Source organism: Pan paniscus, chromosome 8 (genome assembly GCF_029289425.2).
Source record: "Pan paniscus chromosome 8, NHGRI_mPanPan1-v2.0_pri, whole genome shotgun sequence".
In the NCBI taxonomy this organism is placed as follows: Eukaryota; Metazoa; Chordata; class Mammalia; order Primates; family Hominidae; genus Pan; species Pan paniscus.
In genome coordinates, this window is record NC_073257.2 from 112,036,736 (window position 1) to 112,060,419 (window position 23,684).

The 23,684-nt window shown below is 38.7% G+C and overlaps 1 protein-coding gene across 2 annotated transcripts in view; it reads right to left on the bottom strand.

Moving 5' to 3' along the window:
- Positions 1-2,983: 2,983 nt before the first annotated feature.
- Positions 2,984-23,684, bottom strand: part of ERLIN1 (ER lipid raft associated 1) — a 35,647-nt gene continuing 14,946 nt past the window's right edge. For both annotated transcript variants that reach the window (XM_003825464.4, XM_063607853.1), the window contains exons 8-12: positions 19,927-19,985; positions 16,583-16,674; positions 8,716-8,805; positions 7,756-7,835; positions 2,984-5,242 (exon numbers count right to left, since the gene is read on the bottom strand). In XM_003825464.4, coding sequence (XP_003825512.1) covers positions 5,021-5,242; positions 7,756-7,835; positions 8,716-8,805; positions 16,583-16,674; positions 19,927-19,985 — 543 coding nt within the window. In that variant the 3' untranslated portion in view covers positions 2,984-5,020. The remainder of the gene's footprint in view (positions 5,243-7,755; positions 7,836-8,715; positions 8,806-16,582; positions 16,675-19,926; positions 19,986-23,684) is intronic.

Below are 23,684 nucleotides of genomic sequence, written 5' to 3' on the forward strand. Positions count from 1 at the left end.
GAAGTCACCCATAAGTCACCACTTCACACATGAACCATCTCATTATCCCTTTTCCTGACCTCGATTGCAGGGCTTACAAATCTCTATAAACATCCTCTAAAATCTCCCCTCAATTCAGAGCTTCCATCACCCTAAACCTAATGGCTTCAAAGGCAAATATAAAGGGCTGTGGTAAACTTGGATCTGGAATATGACAGGTTCAAATCCTTACTTTGCCACTCATATTCATGGGATCTTGAGTAATGTAATCTCTCTAGATCTCAGCTATGAAATGAAGTAATAGTAGAGCCTCATAAGGTTTGCAGTGGACAGCCTCTCATGCCTCCTGGCACTGCATTTTGAAATGCAATAGCAAGTGCTTCTCCCACTGCCTGGAACACACTCCACCATCACCACTGCTCTCTTCAGCTGGCTGGCTGCCTCCTGTCCATCCTTAAAAATTTGGCTCAGATCAGACATTGCTTCCTAGAAACCAAAAGGCTGGGCTGATCTTTACTGGTGCCCCACAGCACCCAGTGAACACCCTGCTTACTTACCACACTATCACACTTGCCTACTTACTTGCTGTATTGCCCCATCCTACACACACACACAAGGCTATATGGCTTTTTGTTGCCTCAGCAACTAGCCTACAGTAGATACTCAATAAATATTTATAGGAAGAAAGAAAGGAGACTATTTTTTGTGTGTATTTTTAGTAGAAACAGGGTTTCACCATGTTAGCCATGCTGGTCTCAAACTCCTGACCTCAGTTGATCTGCCCGCCTTAGCCTTCCAAAATGCTGGGATTACAGGTGTGAGCCACCGAGCCCCACCGGAAGAAGACATTTTTTAAAATAAAATAAAAAAAAAGGTAGAAAAGTTGATTGAAAGAAATAAGAAAAATTGGAAAGATAGGTACTAATTCAGAAGAAATATGGTAAGGGAAACAAGTAAAACGTCATTCTGCATGACGGTCTATGTCAAAATAGACACTAGGAGTGAGCAATGAATTAACAGTAAATTTTTTGTTTGTTTGTTTGTTTGTTTGTTTTGAGACAGAGTCTTGCTCTGTCGCCCAGCCTGGAGTGCAGTGGCTCGATCTCGGCTCACTACAACCTCCACCTCCCAGGTTCAAGTGATTCTACTACCTCAGCCTCCTGAGTAGCTGGGATTATAGGCACGTGCTACCACACCCAGCTAATTTTTGTATTTTTAGTAGAGATGAGGTTTCACCATGTTGATCAGGCTGGTCTTGAGCTCCTGACCTCATGATCTGACTGCCTCAGCCTCCCAAAGTGCTGGGATTACAGGCATGAACCACTGCACCCGGCCCAGTAAATTCAGTTTAAGTGCTTATACCAGGGCAGAGACCAGGAGAAAGATGAGAAGCCGGCCCAGCTTGTTGGGATGCTCCTGGAGGGCTGTGGTTGGGGTTTAACATCCAGCTAGCTTAGCTCATAGCTGGTGAAGACATTAATCTACGTGTTCTATTATGCAATTGCAGGTAGCAGGCACTGTGCTCACTCTCTCCACTATGGGAACTTATAGCTACTCAGAGACAGACACATATATTGACTCCTGTAGACAATTGACTCCTGTAGACAAGGTGAACTAATGCATCCCAGCAATTACCACGTGCAAATCTCTACACTAGATGCAACAACATATCCTCCTGAATCCACTGAAGAGTCACCCTGCAAGGATGAGTAATCAGGTTCAGAGATGTTAGGTAACTTCCCATGGTTACACATAAAGTCCTGACATGGACACTGTAGGCTCACTTCTAAGTTTTTTCCATGACTCACTTGCCTGATTTACCTGCATGTCATATTCAACTTTTTGCTCTTTCATGCAACAAAGCCATCTCATATGGGCCAGATGCCATCTTAGGCATTAGCAACAGAAACAATCCCCAGGGAACAGCACAGCCACAGCCCCCGCCCTCAGAGAGATTAGCATCTGTGAAAACAGACATTGAGCACATAATGAGACATGAAGTGTGCATGACGTGTGACGGGGGGGACATACAGGATGCTAACCCAGGCCAAGCAGTTCAAAGTGAACTGAAGCTTTTACATCTGAAGAAGTGATGAAGACTCAGGAGTTGGCTGAGGAAAGTCAGCACTACAAGGGAAGGAAAGTGAACCAGGCAGATGGAACAACGTATGAGAAGGGACAGACAGAAGGTGCATTTAGGGACCTTAGAGAAGGGTGGCTGGAGAGGACAGCAGGGGCCAGATCACGAACTTCGTGTGTACACATTTGAGACTTAATCCTAAAGCAATTAGAAGCCACGGCTTCTAATTCACAAATTCTTTTGCCACAGAAGAGGCAGAAATCACTTCATTTTAATACCTACCAATAGCCTATAGGATGGTCAAATTATTCTCAGGTCCACAGCAACTGACCTAGGATACTATGGGGTTGATCCCATAAGAACAGGAGGAAAGAGCTGCTTTCCCCACAACTCCCATTACCACTCCCTGCTGGCCCAAGATCACCAGGAAATTGATCCCAGGAGGAAATACAGAATGTTTGGGAAGAGCAGGTCCAACTCTGGCTCTTGGGCCGCTAACATCTTAATAGTCAAGTTGGTTATATTGTGCCATTACATTACCAGTTATAATTTACACAAATTGTCCTTCTCTGGCTTGGTCTGTCTCCTCCCCTCCTCAGTGCAGAAGTACTTTTGCTCTCAGGGACGGATCCCAGTGGCCTGATGCTCCATCCTCCCTCCTTGCCCCTCTGCCACAGGCCCTGTCCCACAAAGGATTAGAAGAACACCCCTTGTTAAATTCCAGGAGTCAGCAAAGAGCGGACACCTTGCTTTAAACATTCTTATACCAGGTAGGCAGTATTCTGGCAAGAGTATAACAAAAGCCTCTACAGTTAAGTTAAACCCGCAAATAAACTGGCTCCCTAGTTGAAATGTGCAAGACAGCCTTAGGAGCATGTTAAGATGACAGAAAAATGAAGACGTGGGAAAAAAAACACAAATCACTGATAGTAAAATAATTTTATTTAGTTTCTTATTTTAAAAAAGGTAGCATTTCAACATATAAATTTAGACTCAAGATTACAGTGTATATTTGCCAAAAGGAACACCCCGAAAGACGGCCAGCCTCAGAGCTGAGAGGGCACAGGGAGGCACACTCCTCACACGTGGAGTTTAAGCAGAAGTGCTTTAAGACTTCACAGCGGCATTTCCCTGTTCCTCAGCCCTGCCTCCAGGGCCATCACTTTGGGGCAACAGCTTTTGCTCATGTAACTATAAAACATCTCTAGGAATGAAAGCACAGAGGTCAATGATCCAGATTTTCCACAACAATCATCTGCAGCAACAATTCGACAGGTAAAGATTTTATTTTTATAATTCAAAAGTTCCTTTAAGGAGAACTAAAGAACACAAAATTCATTTATAAAGAGAACTTATAGAATTAAATGAGCAAAAATGAAAAATTATTTTCTCCATATTACAAATGCCTCTATAGGATAAGGCCCAGGGGAAAGACCCATTCAAATCTGGGCTTTCCTTTCCCAAATAAAGTGTTTGGCACAACCAACAAACTGTCATGAGACTGACAGGCCTGACAGCTGAAAGATTTCTAGAAGTGGTCCCATGACTTTTTTGTTGAGCTTCAACATAGTGTACACAAGAGTTGTCTTAACAAGCTGCACAAACTCAGGCCGAACTACGCAGCACACTGCTCCAGAAAAGTTAAACTGAAGGAAAACAAGGGTCCACATGAAGTAGGTCTCCTAATGCCACAGGTTAACTCTGTTGTTTCTCATGGAAAATTAAATTCACTGGCTGCCCAGGACGTCAGTGGAATCCTGATCTCCTGGGGGAGGTGAGAGCTGGAGAAACAACTTGGATTTAAGCATCTCCGGGCCAGGTGGGAAGGAGACAATGATGACCAAGGATGCTTTCTAGGTGACTTTTTGTTCCACACTATGTGGGCTCCAGATAAACAATCTTAAGGATCATCAGTGTGCTTGTGACCATGGCAGCCCTAGGACTTGGGCCTTTAGACAGAGGTGATGGGGCAAATGAATATACCCCAGATCCAGTTTTAAAAATAAAAACTTCCTGTAATCATGATACAATACTGTGCAGCAAGTCACTAGGAATTGCATGCTGCTCCTATTTGTGGTTAAAGCCCTGTCCCACTCTTGGCCAGAGCTGAAAGGTAACATACAAGGAGGTGGCTGTGGCTAAAACCAGGTACCTTAGTCAAGCATGGCCTGCGGCAGTGATGCTGACAGTCATCAACCCAATGGAGGGAATGCAGGGCCCCAGAGCTTTGGCTCAGAGCAAAGGTTTCATCTCACCCCAAACTTCAAACCAAGCCCTCTGTATCTCTGAGTTTATGAATACAAGAAACTAGTGATTAGGAATCTCTATGAGGAATCTGGTTGGGTAGCAAAGCTCAGGTCCCTGCAGGCCACCACCCTGACTGCAGGAAAACAGAAAGGTGCAAATCGTATCAAGTAAAAGGTTGCTCAAGTGGAAGATCATTTCCTGGGGAACTTCAGCGGCCTGGATCTTAATCACATGGATGAAGGCTGGGACTGGATCCCAAAGAAAGGGCCTGGGTCCCAGGTGCAATCAGTCTTCTTGAACTTACCATCTCCTTCTCAGTCATCTCTTGAATGGTGGCTGAGCATACATTTCCCCGGGGGACCAATGTAAACATTATTCAACAGATCTCAGCTTAGGAAAACACAGCTTGTTATATATTTAGTGTTTAACATTCCAGTGCAGGCAGTATCTTAGCATCAGACTTTCCTCATTCATGAGTAGCAGTTTAGAAAGGAACACATATAGGATACTTGATAAGACTGTGGCTGAAAAGACCATTTGTGTGTCAGACAGCTGGCTCTATCCTCCAATCAGTGGAGCACCCAGGACTATCGCAGGAGAGGTGGAACAGATGAAGTGTAAGTTCTCTGTAAATCTGAAGAGTCCGTATAACGATTGTTCCCACTTAACCCCTTGGGCCACATCTTGATATGGAGAACATTTCCACCTCTTGCATCAACCTGTGCTCTCTTTGTTTTGGATGACGTTCTCTCCAGAGGGTTCAAGAGCCTCCTTAGAGGGGAGTGAGCTTTCTCTTCCAGTCCTAATATCTGAATATTTCAAAGCACATGAGGAGTCCACGAACATGTTAGGGATGTTGCTGCCAAAATAGATCTTACTGTTAGAAGCAATGGCCTGGTACTTTTTGAGCTCCAGATATTCCGGGGTCAACTTGTGCTGTGTGGGAGCAAACAAGAGCAAAGGCATCAGAATACTCTGGTGCAACAGTCTTCTCTCTCCCTATATACATTTCACCTATTGCTCTCCTGAGTATCATGAGTCAAGTCTGAATAACTGCCAATGACCCTCTCTCACTTTGGAGAGTGGCTATCACATTAACAGCTGCGTTCCTGACTTAAAACTCCTTCATTAAGCTCCTGACTTAATGCAAGAGAAGCTGTTCACTTTTTAATAAAAGGATGGGGGAGTTGGAAAACAATTTGTGATAACTAATGATAATAACTAATATTTCTACAGTGACTTTCATTTCATCTAGTTGAATTCAACCTGGAATTGGTCTGGAGTTTCTGTTGATTCTCTTTTCTAAAAAAATTATTTTTATTTTTGTAGAGATGGGGTCTATGTTGCCAGGCTGGTCTCAAACTCCTGGCCTCAAACAATCCTCCTACCTTGGCCTCCCAAAGTGTTGGAATCAAAGATGTGAGCCACTGCACCCAGCCTTTTTTTTTTTTTGGAGATGAGATCTCACTCTGTTGCCCAGGCTGGAATGCAGTGGTTCAATTATAGCTCGCTGCTGCAGCCTCAAACTTCTGGGCTCAAGAGATACTCTCATCTTAGCCTCCAGGGAGGCTACAGGAATGAGCCATCATGCCTGGTTCTCTGTTGATTCTCTTGAGAGAGATACACAGGTCAGTGGATGAGAGCAGAACTTCAAAGCAAGGGCTGGTGCTCATTATCTTATCATTAGCTGTGATTCTGCTTTTCTTGAACAAATTCTAGAACTAGAATAAAATCTCAAGATGTCACCTGATCTGGCCTTCTACCTTTCCCCAGAAGCTGGATGTTTAAGCTGCTTGTGACAGACAGATGTTCGTCGACCACCAGATCTATGTGACAGTGTTTTGTTTTGTTTAAATCAGGATGCCAAGATGTATCTAACCAGAACCTATCTGGGTTTGATTAAAACTCGTCGACCACCAGATCTCCCTCTGTCACACTGTTTTGTTTTGTCTAAATCAGGATGCCAAGAGGTATCTAACCAGAATCTATCTGGATTTGATTAAAACCCATTTCCACTGTTCCCTGTAACATATGCCTTTCAAAGCCCCTCAGACCCTGCTCTGTGATCCTCTCCTTATCTTGAGTCCTGGCCTGTCCCCCAGGCAAAAGTCCATCTTGTCCTTCACAGTCCTACAGCATTTATTTTCTACACTTTGACATCTTTCACTCTTTGGATCTCTATCTTCTCCAGGTGATTCATATCCTCTGTCGAAACACTCCAATCAAATCTGGTCATAGTGCACAACCACATTTCTTCCTCAAGCCTTTTTAATATAGGTTAGTATCTGAGTCACATTTTTCAAAATGGCATAAAACTACTGCCCCTTTCTGAATAAGGTAGACCTCAATGGCAAGGTCTTGAAACTTGTGCCTGACGAGCTTCTCCCATTAGATTTGGACTCCTAGTTTCCACAACTGGAGTTTCCTGTCATGCCTTTCTCTTGGCCAAATTCCATTCTGTGTCTATAGAACTGTGTCTTTCAATGTTATGTTCAGTTTAAAATTTATATTGGTTTTCAAAGTACTGACAACTCTCATTCTATCATCTTATCATTTCTTCTAAATACGGATTATGTTGTTCCTTTCTAAATTAAAAGCCCTGTCTATATCTTAAAACTTGACTCTAATCCTTCAAACTGCATCATCCACTTTAGTAATCTCTTTCTCAACCCTTTATCTGTTCCAATCTGCTCCACAATAACCTTATAAATCTTGGACATACCCTTCCCTTCTCAGAATACTATCGGAGTTCTAGCTGCCTCTTAAATAGCCCCTGCTCACTAGCCCTGTACCCTCTAGCCAGCTTACCCCAGTCCTTACACCAAATTATCACCTATATATCACCCAACCTGCCTTCTCAAGTTATCCCACATGAAATTCCTCATGACTGGAATAGTTTTTTAAATCCAATAAACAAGGAATACTCAACAAGGGGCATATGGAAATACATGCATGTGTGTGTGGCAGTTAAAACAACTGGTGACCACTACTGACATTCAGTAGACAAGGGCCAGGGATACAAAATATCCTACGATGCATGAGATGGTCTTCAACAATGAAAAAGTATCTCAACCCCAAATGCCAGGAATGCCTTTGATGAGAAATACTGCTCTAATCAAGCTAGGTATCTACCAAAAAAACTACCTTATTTGGAAAGCAATTCTAAATAGACTTTACTCTTCTGTCACTCTTATTTCAGAAGACCTTCAACTTAATTAATTATTCAGCCTTATATAGCAGTACAAATGAATGGAATTACGGCATTTGGCCTGTGTCCCTACCCAATCAATGTGAAATATTTCTTGCTAACTGACTAATTCTGGAGGATGTCTTGGTCACTACACTTTCTTGACAATGGATAAAATCACTTCTATCATATCAGAGCTCCTGAAAAGAGAAAGCAAAACCCCGAAATGCATCATTAGGAAAGTGGCCGGGGAGCCAGTCACCTTGTTTGAGGTGGCATATTTGTGTGCAGCATAATATTCAGCATCTGCTTTCGCTTTCTCTCGGGCCAGGAATGCAGCATCTAGCAAATAAACAAAGGAAAGGTGTAAATCCATTCCCTCAGCTAGTTAAGAGTCCCTTTCCCCACTGCTTAATATTGTGACTGCTTATTTCACATTGAAAGTTTTAAAAACCTATTAGCAGTTTTCAAGTCCCAGTCCCCAAACAGCAACTTCTCTACGAGGAATACTCTTTTCACTGTCAAATAACTCTCAGCTCATCTGAGCCTACTTGTTTTCTACTCTAAGTTGTTCCTTCTTTCCTCCACCCACTCTCCCACCTCCTATCACCCAAAGCCTTACATTCCACCCAGGTACTAAGCTTCAAGTAAAGTAAGTCCAGACATAAAAGCTCTATTTACTGCATTGTCTCCAGCCCCCGCAAATTTGATCCAGAATCAGTCAACAGAGACAGACAGGAAGCAGCAATATATAAACAAGTGACTTCAAGACCGAGCTAAGAACATCAACATCTCACTATGTGAAATCAAGTAGTGTGAGGCCCTCCATGAAAACTGTTTTTCCCCCCAATTAATTTTGTTTTTTTTTGGACAGGTGGAAAAGAAACTGGTCGTGATGGGGTTTATTATCTTGTATATTCTTTACTATTGATTATGGGTAATTTTCATACCTTGTCTGCCTGAAAATAAAGTGGTAGCTAATAAGCCCCAATTTAAGGAAGAAAAGGAAAGCTGAGCTACCCACAGTCACAAACAAACCCAAAGGCTGGAAATGTGATAGCAATTTAAAAAAATTTATTTAGACTATCAGGCCAGCTACTTCCTCCAGACCAGATTATTCTGTCAATGGCCTTCTCACCCACCACAATCAAAGGCCTGAACCCTGGAGCAGAGAGGAGGCAGTTCGGGACAGGCAGAGCTTCATCCTCTCCCCACAATGTACCTTCGATTTCAGAAATGCGCTTTTCAGTTTCTTTTTCCATCACTTTCTGCTGAAACCGAATTTTTGCCACTTGTGCAATCTTCTCTGCTTCTATAATCATACAACATAAGAAGACACATTCAAAACCATTTCTACAGTACCTGAGGCACTTCGAACCAGCAGCACACAGTCTAACATTTAATTACAGAAAGTTTTATGTGCTAATTGTTTCACTAAGTTTTATCTAGTCAGACTGTAAACTACTCAAAGGAAAAAAGGGAATTTATTTCCTAATTTACTGTTCTATTTTGACAGTGCTAGTTTTGTGGGAAGAAGGAGTAAAAAAAGGTTAAAGTGCCAGTCCTTCATGCAACTCTGTAGCAACGGTCCACAAGCTAATGGGAAAAAAAGATACTTTATGAAAGTACCACAGAACAAAAACAGAGCAACATAAATGCATGGCAACACAGGACAATTAATGTGGCAGGAGAAAGAAAGAATGAGTGACATAAGTTAAACCAAGGAAGACCTTCTGGAAGTAATCTTAAAGGAAATAATGGATATGACCTAAGAAGACATGCCAGGAAGCACAGAGAAAGACAAGAAGGGCCAGTCATGGTGATTCACGCCTGTAACCCCAGCACTTTGGGAGGCTGAGGCAGGAGGATCTCTTAAGCCCAAGAGTTCAAGACCAGCTTAAGCAACACAGTGAGACCTCCATCTCTAGAAAAAATTTAAAAAATTAGCCAAGCATGATGGTGCGTGCCTATAGTCCCAGCTACACAGGAGGCTGAGGCAAGAGGATCTCTTGAGCCTGGGAGGTCAAGGCTACAGTGAGCCATGATCATGCCACTGCACTCCAGCCAGCGTGACAGAGTGAGGCCCTGCCTCAAAAACAAAAACAAAAACAAAAAAAAGAAAGACAAGAAGGCACAAATGAACAAGTCACAATGGAGAGGTGATATGGAACCAGCTGACAAGCGAAGACAACAAAAAATAAGAGGAGAAAGAGGGCTAGGAGACCTCTGTCTTGAGTGACAGGCTAAGGAGCTTAGTTTTACTATACTCAGGATCTACTGTTAAGTTACCATTAGGGAAATGACATGATGAAAATGGTATCAGAAGAGGAGTATTCCAACTGCTGTAGGGAAATAAAGCAGAAAGCAGGGTGATTCATTTGAGAAGGTGAAAACAAGCATTGGGAGTGAACATGTTGGTGTGGCAAGCAAGTACATGCAGAGGAAACTCAACACCCTTAATAAACCTCTGGCCTACCCAAATGACCCAGGACAACGAAGAAAGACTTGAATTACACTTTACATTCAATCACTGCTATTCTTAAAGAACATTCTCAATTCTCCTTTTCAGTCAAAGAAGATGGGTATTTTAAGACATCTTACCTCTGACCCCTAGAGAAAGTACATAATGGAAAGAAAACTTCCAAGTGATTTTTTTCTTTCCATAATACAGTATGCTTTACGAACTACTCCAGGAGATAATTCCCTCTTTCTCCACCAATGTAAAATCAATCTATATTACACCATCCAAAAACTAAACTACTATGTTCAATGGGGCTAGAAATTGAACTGTAAGCAGAAACTCAAGATAAAACATGAATAAAAGGTGAGGGATCTGAAGCCTGCAGCTAGAACCCAAAGGATGTTGCCTCAACATAGGGGGACTGTTGTGGTAATCTCATTCAACAAAGCTCTGTCATGTGGGAATAAATCAATAAAAAGCACGACCAGACTTCTAGAAAAATGGTGCAAAAGGCCAAAAGGCCAGAGAGAAAACCCTTTAGCTAACAACCTCTTAAAATGCTAGATGAAATTTAGCAAATTTGTTTTTTAATGCATGGCTGAGTTGTAAGAAAGAATGAGAGATCCTCAAGTAACTTAAGCCAAGGGGGAGCCGAGAGCCTGTATGGTGGTGTCCCTGGGGTGGTTATTAGACAAGAAGGGAGTGGGACCTGGGTTATTACCCATGCAAGACCAGGAGATGAGGCCTTGTGATATTAGGACTAAGACCCTTGCATAAAACTGAGACCTCTAGAGGGCTGCAACTCTAATGAAAGGGGAACTAAAACACTCTACCAACCAGCCCAGTTAAGAAGTAACCTCTTCTCTACCTAGCCACGTCACAGTGAAACTGAAGAACACCCAAATACAGACAGAAACATGTTAAAAGCAAAAAGAGAAGAAAGGCTGATTACTCAAAAGGAACAACTGGACTAACAGCATACTTGTAAATAGGTGCAAGCAGCCAAACAAAATTGAAATAATACTGCCATATTGATAAGGAAAAATTAGCTTGGTTTAGAATTGTAGGCTAAATTACCATTCAAGGATAAAATAAAAGCATTTTCAGACCAAGGAGGACCGAAGATAACTTTCACTCCTTAGTCTTCACTGAAAAAAAAATTACTAGAAAAAAAAAATCACCAGAAACAATGGAGAGGAAAAAACATTACTCAACACATATCAAAATAAATGTTTACTGTAAGGATTAATCATAATGATCATAATTGATGGGAGGATAAAGACAACATGAAACTAAAACACTATGCAATAATAAAATGTAAGACTGGAGGACAGTGATAAGAGTTAAAGCATTCTAAGGTACTGTTCAAGAAGAGGACAGAATGATTAACAACTAGTTATACATTCCAGCAATGGAATGTAAAACTTCCAATCAAGTAAAAGGAAGAAAAGAAAAGAAAATTCAATCAATTCAATACCAATCAGAAAAGGGAAAAAGAAGCAGAGAAAAATGCATGGTAAATAGCACATAATCAAATGATACAAACACATCCAAATATAGCAGTAACCACAATAAATATAAAAAGACTAAACTCACCAGTTAAAAGACAGATTCTCACATTGGATAAGATTACAAAATCCAGCTATATGCTGTTTACAAGAGACACACCTAAAACATAACGACATAGAAAAGTTGAAAGTAAAAGAATGGGAAAAGGTACACCAAGAAAATAACTAACCAAGAAAAATCTGGTATAGCTATATTATCAGGCAAAATAGCTCTTAAGTTAAAAACATATCTAGGGATAAAGATTATTACAAAACAGAAGCAATTCTGCAGGGAGATATAACAATCCTGAACCTGAATGTTCTTAATGATATAGTCCCAAAATATATAAAGAAAAAAATTACAAGTCAACAAACCCATGGTCATAGTGGGAAATTTTAACACATCTTTCTCAGTAATTGATAGGTCAAGAAGGCAAAAATTAGAAGAATACAGAAGATGTGAACAACACAATTCATAAGCCTGACCAAATGAGTATATAAAGAAACCTGCATCCAACAACCAGAGAACACAGATTCAATCTTTTCAAGCACACAGACATTTACAAAAAAGGACCGTGTACAGGTAGGCCACAAAGCAATTTTCAATAAATATTTAAGAATCCATATAACAGGTCTTATTTTCTGACTACAATGTAGTAACATTGGAAATCAACAATAAAAAGGTAGCCCCTCAAAACCCACTAAACCAGAAATTGAAGCATATACTTTTAATAATTCATGAGCCAAAGAAGAAATTAGAAGGAAAAGGTTTTTAAAAGAATTAAAACTGAACACCAATATACAAAGTACATTTCAAAACCTGTGAAACATAGCTAAAGCAATCCTTAGAAGAAAATTTATAATCTTCCATGTTTCCACTAGAAAAGACTGAAACTTAACTATCCAACTCAAGAAGTTAAAAAAGAACAAATGAACTAAAAAAAAAAAAAAAAGATGGAAGGAAATTTTTTTTAAAAGTGTAAATAATATAATTTAAACAAAGTAACAATCAACAAAACCAAAACAAAAGCCAATTCTCTGAAAAGATAAATAAAATAAAACGGACCTCTGGCAAAATTGATACAGCAAAAGAAAAGGCACAAGAAAACAGTATTAGCAATGAAAAGGGGCACACAGATTTGGTAGAGGTTTTAAAAATCATGAGAGAATTCTACAAACAAATTTATGCCCCAAAATTTGAAATATCAGATGAAATGAACAATTTTCTATGAAAATATAATTACCAAAACTGGCTTAAAAAGAAAACATGTATCTGAATAGACCTATACTCAATACAGGAATTAAATCAATAGATTAAATGTTACCACAAAAAGCAAATGAAAAAAAGCAGAAACCTCACAAGACTAAGATGGCTTTTACGAGTTCCACCAGACCTACAAAGATGAAATTATACAGATCTGATACATAATGATGTGATATACAATAGAACACAGAAAAGGAAGCCATGCTCTTCAACTCATCTTGGGGATAGTATAACCATGATACAAAAAAACCTAACACTAAAAGTATAAGAAAATTATAAGCTGATCTCATTTATGAAAATAAAGGTAAAAATTCTAAAGAAATTATCAGCAAACTATATAAAAATGTATATAATGACCTATATAATGACCAAGTGGATTGTTTGTCCCAGGAACACAAAGATAAATCTGTTAATATAATTTACCATATTAACAGCTTTAAAAACATCTCAATATATGTAGAAAAAATTTTCAGACTGGGCACAGTGGCTCACACCTGTAATCCTAGCACTTTGGAAGACTGAGGCAGGTGGATCACTTGAACTCAGGAATTCAAGACCAGCCTGGGCAACATGGTGAAACCCTGTCTCTACAGAAAATACAAAAATTACCTGGGTGTGGTGGCGTGCACTTGTAGTCTCAGCTACTCGAGAGGCTGAGGTGGGAAAATAACTTAAACCTAGGAGGCTGAGGCTGCAGTGAACTGTGATTACACCACTGTACTCCAGCCTGGGTGGCAAAGCGAGACCCTGTCTCAAAAAAATTCTGAAAGTTTTAACAGCCATTCAAAATAAAAGCTCTCAGCAAGCAAAGTACAGATTGAAACTTTATTAACCAGTGTTAAGTACAGCAAATGTCACTGGGACTATTTAAAGTTAAGGACAAGAATGCTTGTCACTCTCTTTTCTACACTGTACTTAGAAGTCATAGCCTAAAGCAGTAAGATAGGAAGAAATAAAAAGTATGTGACTTAGAAGAAAAATAAAATTGTCCTTATGTGAAGATAAGGACCTATTGTCTGAAGACCATATGATTGTTCATGGGAAATCTAAGCGACTATTAGAAATAAGAGCATCTTCAGCAATATTGCTAAATAAAAAAATCAACAGCATACTTATACAAAACCCATTAGAAAATGTGCCTTTAAAAAAGTCAATAAAAAATAAAGGTATATAAGAACAAATCTTTAATAAATGTGCAAGAACTTTAGAAGAAAATTATGACACTTTTTAAAAGACAACTCTCCTAAATGGAGAAACAGATTTATAAGACTCAATATCATAATTTTCTCCAAATTGATGCATACATTCAATGCAATTCCAATCAAAATCCCAACACAATATTTCACAAAACTTAAGGAGCTGGTTCTAAAATTCATGTGGATGAATAAAGGGCCTAGAATAGTCCAGGATAATTTTAAGTATAGTTAGGAATAGTTAACAGGTAAGAGAAATAGTTACACAACTCACTCTCCACATCGCAAGACTTAACATAAAAGCTACAATAATTAAAACAAATTAATATTGAGGAAGGAGAGACCAAAAAATTGGAAAATAATAGATTCTGGCATCAGAATAAATTATGTATAGTATCTTATTATATGATGGATATGGCATTAGAAATAAGTAGAGGAAATAATAAACTATTCAATAAACAGTCTGAGACAATTGGCTTGCCACTTGAAAAAATTAAACTGAATCCCTATGTCATACTCAACACCAAAATAAATTCTAGATGGGCTAAAGACTTAAATATGAAAAGCAAAACTTTAAAACTTTTAGAATAAAAGTCTTACTTTGGACTAGGGAAAGAATTCTTAAGATAGGAAAAGTACAAAACATAAAGGAAAAGACTAATGAATTTGACTACACAAAAACTACACATATATGTATATCGAAGACATTGTAAAGTTCAAAGACAAGCCACAAATTGAAAGATGTTGGAAATGCATAAATCTGAAAAAGGATCAGTATCCAGGAGACAGAAAGGACTCTTACAAATCAACTCAAAAAAGCAATCAAATAATGGGCTAAGGACATTAATAGGCAATTCATATAACAACAACAAAAAAGGAAACTTGAATGACCAATAAGCAATATTCAACTTTACTAACAATAAGGGAAATTCAAATTGAAATTATGTGATACCATGTCTTCCATTAAACAGGCATAAAGTTTTAAGTCTGATAACTCCAAGGACCAAGAAGGATGTGTGGAAATGGGAATTCAAATATGGCAGCATAGAAACTGGAAATCAAATATTGTTGAAGAGATGGTAAAATCAAAGAAGTACTTGAGAGAGCAATTTGTCAATATGTTGAATGTGAAGACATGCTACCCTATGACCCATCAATTCTACTTTGAGATAGCTATTCTAGAGCAGTGCTTCTCAAACTACCTGTGGAAAAGTACCTTACCTTTTTGTGTGTGTATTTCAATTTATGAGGAACCAATAAATTGTAAACTATAACAAAAACAAATTACAGTACTAGAAAAAAGAAATTAAAAAACAAAAACATAAATATATAAGCTCTGATTTTTTATTTTTGATTCAACAGACATAAAACTGCTGTATTAAAATGCTATAAAAACTTCTAAACACTCATTCTCAATTTCTGTACTCATCTCATTGAGGCTCAGAAACAAAAAGCTGGTGATAGGGCACTGGCCCACGCCATACACTGAGTAATGCTACTCTATGGAAACCTGCACATGTACACTGTATCCAGGAGGCACTGGATAAGAATGTTATTGTGGCAGTGTTTGTAATAAGGAAAAACTAGAAACTACCTAACTCTTCATTGGTAATTCATTACAATAAAACTAGGCCCGCTCATAGAACGAAAAATGTAGCAGCTAAACATAAACGATCTACCATCTCACAGAGAATAAGGATAAAATGCCAAAAAAAGAAAAAAACCCTAGATCTACATATATCAATATGAATAAAACTCAAACAATGTTAGTGAAAATAAGGCAAGTTGTAAAATAAGAGTTTGGTAACATTTTTGTAGTTTCAAACAGGTAAAACAATTTTATAAACTCTTACACACTTACAGTAAAAGTATAAAAATATGGACAGAAAGGATATACATCAACTTCAGAATAGAAGTTAATCTGAGAAGAAAAGTCAAGGAGTAGGACCAGTGAACATACAAAGGAGGCTTCAAACAGATATTTAATTTTTTTCTTAAAAAAAAAAAAAAAGATCTGAAGGGAATAAGGCAAAATCTTAAGCTTTCATTATATTGTTCTCTGTACATTCCTGTATAATTGAATTATTTAATTAAAGATGTATTAAACTTTCAGCATCAACCAAGGGCCAAAGAGGGCAATCTAATACACAGTGACCTGGAGTATAAGGGAAGCCACTGTAATCTGAAATGAACTGTAAACAATCCTGCCATGCTTTCATAAACGGCACTATCTATCCAGGTAAAACTAAGTGCATGTCAACAACAAGGATGCACACTACAATCTGAAACTTTGGTCAAAAAACTTCCCTATTCTTAATCTGTACAAATGAAAATGCTATCCACAGACTCAAGCTGCCTATAAACCCTATCCATTCTCCCTGTTCTTGAAAGAGACAACAGTAGCATCTAACAACATGATGGACAGCCACAGCACATCATTAAGTACTGGTCTCACCTACTTTTAAAGGCTTTAGAACATCTGAATGTACAGTGGAGATTCCAGAATTCCCCACTACCTATGATGCAATCTTACTGAGTCCCATGATACCCAAAATGAGACTGACAAAGAACAGGACAAACAACAAATGTACTTAGAGACAATCATTTCAGAGAAATCCAAGTACCTATAACTGCCTTTTTCCTCTCTGTCTCAGCTTCTTTTTCCACAACCTTTTGTTTCTGTGCAGCTATAAGGAGTTTTGTCTTCTCAGCCTCCCTGTGAAGCAAAATGTTATAAAAATTAGACATGATTCTCCTATGTGCAGTCACAGCCAGTAATTCTGACCCTACAGTGAGTCAGAGAACTGTTTTGTCAACATGAGCTTTTGGACCCATTAAGGTAGGTTAAGAGAGGTGTTACTTTATTTTACTTATAATAAATCTGAGGTTGAAAGATTCAATGATTTGCCCAAAGTCACCCAGAGATAGGAAAAAAATTTAGTACATTTGAATTTTAGTTTGGCTTTCTTCTCCTAGTTGTATTGTGTAAAGCCTGTGATTTGGAAGGGAATATATCAATACTTCCTTTGCTGTTAGACCTCCAGCTAGTCCATACAGCAGCTCTGTGCCAATTAGAAAACGGCACCAGCTGTTTCTACAGTCCTGCAGGTGCATGGTTTGACATGCAGAATGAAGCTGGGTTTCAGCCCCTGCCCTCCTCAGGTGGGCACCATGTGTAGTGACCATATTTGTTGCACAGAAGATATAACTAGGTGGTAGTTATTAGGTAGTAAACTGGGGCTTACAGTAAGGAGAATTTTCTAAGGCTTCCAGTGTCTAATACAGGTTGAGCATTTCTGATCTGAAAATTTGAAATCCAAAATGCTCCAAAATCTGAAACTTTTTGAGAGCCCACATTATGACACAAGTGGAAAATTCCACACATAAGCACTTAAGGTAAACTTTGTTTCATGCACAAAATTATTTAAAATATTTTATAAAGTTACCTTCAGGCTATAGGTGTATATGGGACATAAATAAAATACCTTAAAAAAAAAAAAACTAACCACTATACCAACAAGGAAGAACATAAATAAATTTTATATTTAGACCTGGGTCCCATCCCTGAGATACCTCATTATGTCTATGCAAATATTCCAGAATCTTTACAAATCCAAAATTTAAAATACTTCTGGTCCCAAGCATTTCGGATAAGGGATACTAAACCTGTAATGGAAATGGCTGGCATATTACTAAGCATGTACAAGTAGCTACTGGGTAACCACGTGGCAGAAATGGTATAAGAAAACACTACTCTCAGGTGCAAGGTTATACTGGATCATCCCAAGGTAGCTTTTAATTCTGGAATTCCAATAGTCCATAAAATTAAGAAAGATCCAGAATCATCTGAAAAGTAACTCCAATAGTTTCCCCAAAACACTTCCCCTCAAAGTTTCCCCTTTCCTCTGATAACATTGATAAAGACATCAAATGACAGTCTGAATACTATGATTGATTTGAGAGCAGAAAACACACAATATTCATTTTTCCGTCACCAGAAGCAATCTTTTTTTTTTTTTTTTTTGAGATAGAGTCTCACTCTGTCACCCAGGCTGGAGTGCAGTGGCACTATCTCGACTCACTGCAAGCTTTGCCTCCTGAGTTCACGCCATTCTCCTGCCTCAGCCTCCCGAGTAGCTGGGACTACAGGCGCCCACCACCATGCCTGGCTAATTTTTTGTATTTTTAGTAGAGACGGGGTTTCATTGTGTTAGCTAGGATGGTCTCGATCTCCTGACCTCGTGATCCGCCCACCTTGGCCTCCCAAAAGTGCTGGGGTTACAGGCATGAGCCACCGCACCCAGCCTAAGCAATCATATTTAAAGCCTAAGACATGCTGACAGTTTAATAAAAATTTTTTTTTGAGACAGAGTTTCGTTCTTGTTGCCCAGGTTGGAGTGCAATGGCGTGGTCTCGGCTCACTGCAACCTCTACCTCCCCGGTTGAAGCGACTCTCCTGCCTCAGCCTCCCCAGTAGCTGGGATTATAGGTGCCTGCCACCATGTCCAGCTAATTTTTCTATTTTTACTAGAGACAGGGTTTCACCATGTTGGCCAGGCTGGTCTCAAACTCTTGAACTCAGGTGATCCGCCGGCCTCAGCCTCCTGAAGTGCTATGATTATAGGCATAAGCCACCACAGCCCACCTATAAATATTTTTTAAATAAGTGGATCACATCCATAATCTACCCAGCCTGGCACTCTACACTTTATACTTTTAAAAGAAGTGTTCTTTGTCTACAATGAAAAAGAGGAAACAGGCTGGGTGTGGTGACTCAAGCCTGTAATCCCAGTACTTTGGGAGGCCAAGGCAGGAGGACTGCTTGAGCCCAGGAGTTTGAGACCAGGCTGGGCAACAGGGCAAAACTCCGTCTCTATGAAAAATACAAAATTTAGCTAGGTGTGGTGGCATGCACTGGTAGTCCCAACTACTCAGGAGGCTGAGGTGGGAGGATCGCTTAATCACTTGAGCCTGGGAGGTTGAGACTGCAGTGAGCCGTGATTGTGCCACTGCACTGCAGCCTAGGCAACAGAGCAAGACCTTGTCTCAAAAAAAAAAAAAATTAAGAAAAAGAGAAATAAAACTCTGTATGAGCTCAGAGAAGGTATGAGGGAAAAGGAAAATATGAAAGAAGAAAAAAACAATAAAAATCTGCATGGTAACAAAAAGGACTCAGAAGTAAACAACCTCATAAAGTAGTATTACTGCTCCTTGGACTTCCAGTATTTATACATCTGTGGTATCCTTGACTTGTGCAAATTTATTTTTCCAGCGTCTTATACTTTCCCTTTTAACACATCAGCCAAATTTCCTAAAGACTTTTATTTCTTCTTTTCAGTACCAGTCATACGAAAACAATATTGCCATTTCAAACACAGTAAGTATTCCCCTAAAAGGGATCCTGTCAGAAACTAATTTCATGTCTTCTCATTCCCAGTCAGCCCTGGATACATAAAAGAGAAGACTACCAGGAGTCAACAGAAGCAAGGCTTCCCTAGAGGCACATTATAAAGAACCAGGTCTAATTTTAGATATACAATCACATACAATGGAAAACCAAACTTTATACCAACAAGATATCTATTCCTACCATTACAACACAGAAACAAAATATGAGCACTCTCTTCAACCCTAACGGCTTCAGGACTCTTTCCTCTATTAAATATTTAATTCAAGGTACTATTCATATAAAATTATAGCTCCTTAAGCTTCCAGCAATAGTTTTACAGCAAACTGCATCTTTAGCCACTGAAACTGCTCCTGAAATGTCCATACATAAAGAGAACACTAATAAGAGTCTAGTGGGAATTAAGACACAAGAATAGGCAATATTACTAGAGTAAGAGTAAAGAAGATAGACACATACTCCACCCCAGAGTGTATTGTCTCACATGTTTCCTCTAGACTGGAGTATTAATATGCAGACAGCCCTAAACAGAAATATTGGGATCCCATGCATATTACTCACATTAACTCAAAATTTCTTCTTATGGCTTCTGGGATTTTGGGTTTTGTAACACGCACAGCCTAAAAAATAAAAGTGAAAAAGCCAAAGTATATTTGAAAGATAAATGTTCAAATTAAATCTTCTACAGAAAAGCCCCTCAAATGATACTAATCTAATAAACAACAGCTATAATATAGCGGCCTACTAACACGTTTGGGGATCCCACCAGAACATTTACTTTTCATGCCATCACACCAAGAATCAAAGACAAGCTGCTTCTTATTTCCTTACACAATGCCAGATTACAGGAAAAACCATCTACCCACTGAGGAAACAACTGCCTTATGAAAAAGGTTCTCACTTAAAAGATGTTTTACAAAGGTCGTTAGATACTTTTGCTTTCTTTTTCAACCCTGTAAACCAAAGAAGCCAGGAAGGGAAAGTTCCAAGACTGAAATTGTAAAGTCAGAAACAATTAGTCAAATACAAAAACAAACAAAAAAAACCCAGGTTGGTGTATACAATTTAATACAGTGAGTAGTGAGTAAATTAATCTATCACTTCCAACCCCTGCAATCACTTGGTATTTGCTGTAAGTAAATAGCCCACTGGCTGAAGGAAAACAAATATCAATTAAAAGCTTATATTCTTTCTTCCTTAACTCTCACTTAGAACAAAGTCTGTCTTTGTAGAGGCTGTTTACCAGACACTTTGTTTCCCTAATCATAGTGTTCTTTGACATAATTAAGATTATCTACCTGGACAGTACTGTTTTTTGAAGGCTGACTTTTCTACATCAAGGACTTGATCTCTCAAAAGCTTTTGATTTTACTAAACATACGATACCCCGCCGTCCCACCTATACTGCAAACACACACAAAAAACACTTTGCTGGTCTGAAGAAGTTTTCCTTCTGAAAACTGGCTAAGCTTTTAAGAATAACAAAGCCTTTAAGCACTTAGTCTTCTTTAAAGGCTTTTAAAACTTTTAAGCGATATAGCATTTCCTATATGAAATAGATGAGTCAAATTTGTAGGTAATTTTGAGGACTATCATAACTAAATATAAGGATTACAGTGGAATGGAATAAGCAGCTGAAGGCTGTGTGGAAAGAACTCACAACACACTGGCAGTGACACATGTGAGGCCTCACAACTCAGTGGAGACATGCAGAAGACAAATAAAAATTCAGGACCAGATTTTGTGAGATGTCAGATTTCACCATGTGACTAGCAGACATAAGATTACTTCCAATATGGATTAATATGATTCAAGGAAGCACTGTCATACTGCATTTAATTAAGAGACTGGCTACATATCTTTTTAGCCTTATTAAAAGAAGCGTAAAGTAGGACTTTTTTTTTTTTTTTTTTTTGAGATGGAGTTTTGCTCTTGTTACCCAGGCTGGAGTGCAGTGGTGCAATCTCAGTTCACTGCAACCTCCGCCTCCCAGGTTCAAGCGATTCTTCTGCCTCAGCCTCCTTAGTTGCTGGGATTACAGGCATGCGCCACCAAGCCCGACTAATTTTTGTATTGTTTTTTAGTAGAGACAGGGTTTCACTATGTTGGTCAGGCTGGTCTCGAACTCCTGACCTCAGGTGATCCAACCACCTCGGCCTCCCAAAGTGCTGGGATTACAGGCGTGAGCCACCACACCCAGCCAGGACTGTCTTTTGAAGACTCCTATTTTGCTGAATGAGGCTGAAGAACATACTACATTGTGCTTGCCAATCTTGGGAAATCTCACAGATTTTCAAATATGTGAAAACATAAACACTTACTGTACAGATACCATGAGTAAGTTGCATCAAAAGAGATTTTAAAAGTAAAAGTGGGAAGTCCCACTCAGGCACCCCTCTCCCTCACAGGAGAGAGAGCTATTCTCCTTTCTGTTTCTTTTGCCTATTAAACCTCTGCTCTTAACCTCAAATAATAAAATAATGCCCCCACCCCACTCACATACATAGAGTGAATGGAGGAAAAAAATGGCTAATGAAAGGAATATATGTATTGAAACTGACCCCTGGGTTTTAAGCATATATTATAAATCAAAAGCCAGTCTATAATATAGTCACTCCCTTAAATAACATAGGAAAAAAAAAATCAAAGACGACCATTTTCATCATTCTAATTTGCCAGAGTAGTTTTTCAAGAAGAAAAATGGTATATAAATATATGGAAAGGAAAAAAATAAAATAGTGACTGTAAAAATAGTAACCCAAAAATTACTAGAAGGCAGTGAATTCAAGTTGTAGATATAAGATAAATCTACCAAGAATCAATCACATTCCTCAATGATTAAAAAAAAAAAGACTACATATTGAACAGCATTAAAATTCATTAAATCCATTGGTATTAATTTAACTTAGGATATGAGTTTCTCCCCTAAATCAGAAATTCTAAAAACCAAAAAGGCTGATATGATAAAGTAAAGCCATAAACTATGTTTCTATTTTTAACTTATATTGGAGGATTGCATGAGGCCAGGAGTTTGAGACCAGCCTGGGCAACACGGCAAAGGCCCATCTCTACAAAAAATAAAAAAATTAGCCAGATTTGGGGGTGTGTACCTGTACTCCTAGCTACTTGGGAGGCTAAGGTAGGAGGATCACTTGAGCCCAGGAGTTCAAGGCTGCAGTGACCTATGATCGTGCCACTGCACTCCAGCCTGGGCAACAGAGGGAGACCCTGTCTCAAAACAAAACAAAACAAAACAACATGTATATGACCACTTAGGTGCCTAATATAGCTTGAAAATATCGATAATGAAAACTCATCTGGAAGATTAAACTGGCAGAAACAGCAAAGGCCATTATTTTTTAAAAGATGATGTCTCTTGCCAGATTTTAAAATAAAAAGTTGAATTATCACAACCATATGGTAATGTGTTAAAAATAACAAAGCTCAAAAACAGACTTGAAATTCTTAAAATGCATTCCAACTATTGTAAAAAAAAATTTTATAACAAGACAAAAGCAACCAAAGCAAAGGAGCTCTTCTCTTCTCAGGGTATGCTTAAGTTATTGCAAAATATAAAAATTATTTACAAATTTTTTTAAACCCTAAAACAATGGAGATCTCTACCACTTTAAGAACGTATAACAAAACTACATTTTTTCATTCAATAACTTTTTATAAAAACAGCAAATAAATATAAGTAAATTCAAAAGATCCTTCTGGCTGTTGTGCAGAAAATGAAGTAGACAAAGGTAAAAGTGAAAGTGGGGAAAGAAGACAGACAGCTACTGCTACTGCACATGTCAAGGTTAGAGTTGGTAGCTTGGATTGAGATGACAGTGAAGATGGAGGTGTGGTCAGTTTTATTAATACATGGATTTTGGTGGTGGAATCTGCAGGACATAGGGACTGATTAGATGCTGAGGGTGAGGCGATTGTCAAAGATGCCTCCTACACTTCTAGATTGGCTTGAGGGGAAAGAGTTACCATTAACTGACAAGATGAAAAAAACAGGAGAAAATTCGATTTGATGAGAAAAGACCAAGGACTCAATAACTAATGAAAGAGTAGGAATGGGAAGATCAATGGAACAGAACTAAGTTCAGAAAAAGACTCTAGTATATAATGGAATGCAGTATGTAACATAAAAACTATTTCAAAGAAGGGGGAAGATGGAAAAATAAACTATTCAGTAATTACCGCTGTTACCCAATTTGGGGTTGAGGGGATGGAGCTGAAGGCCTACCTTGCAACTGAGATCAAAATGGGTTGCAGATGAATTAAAAGATTTAAATCTAAGAATACAACTGTAAAAGCAGATA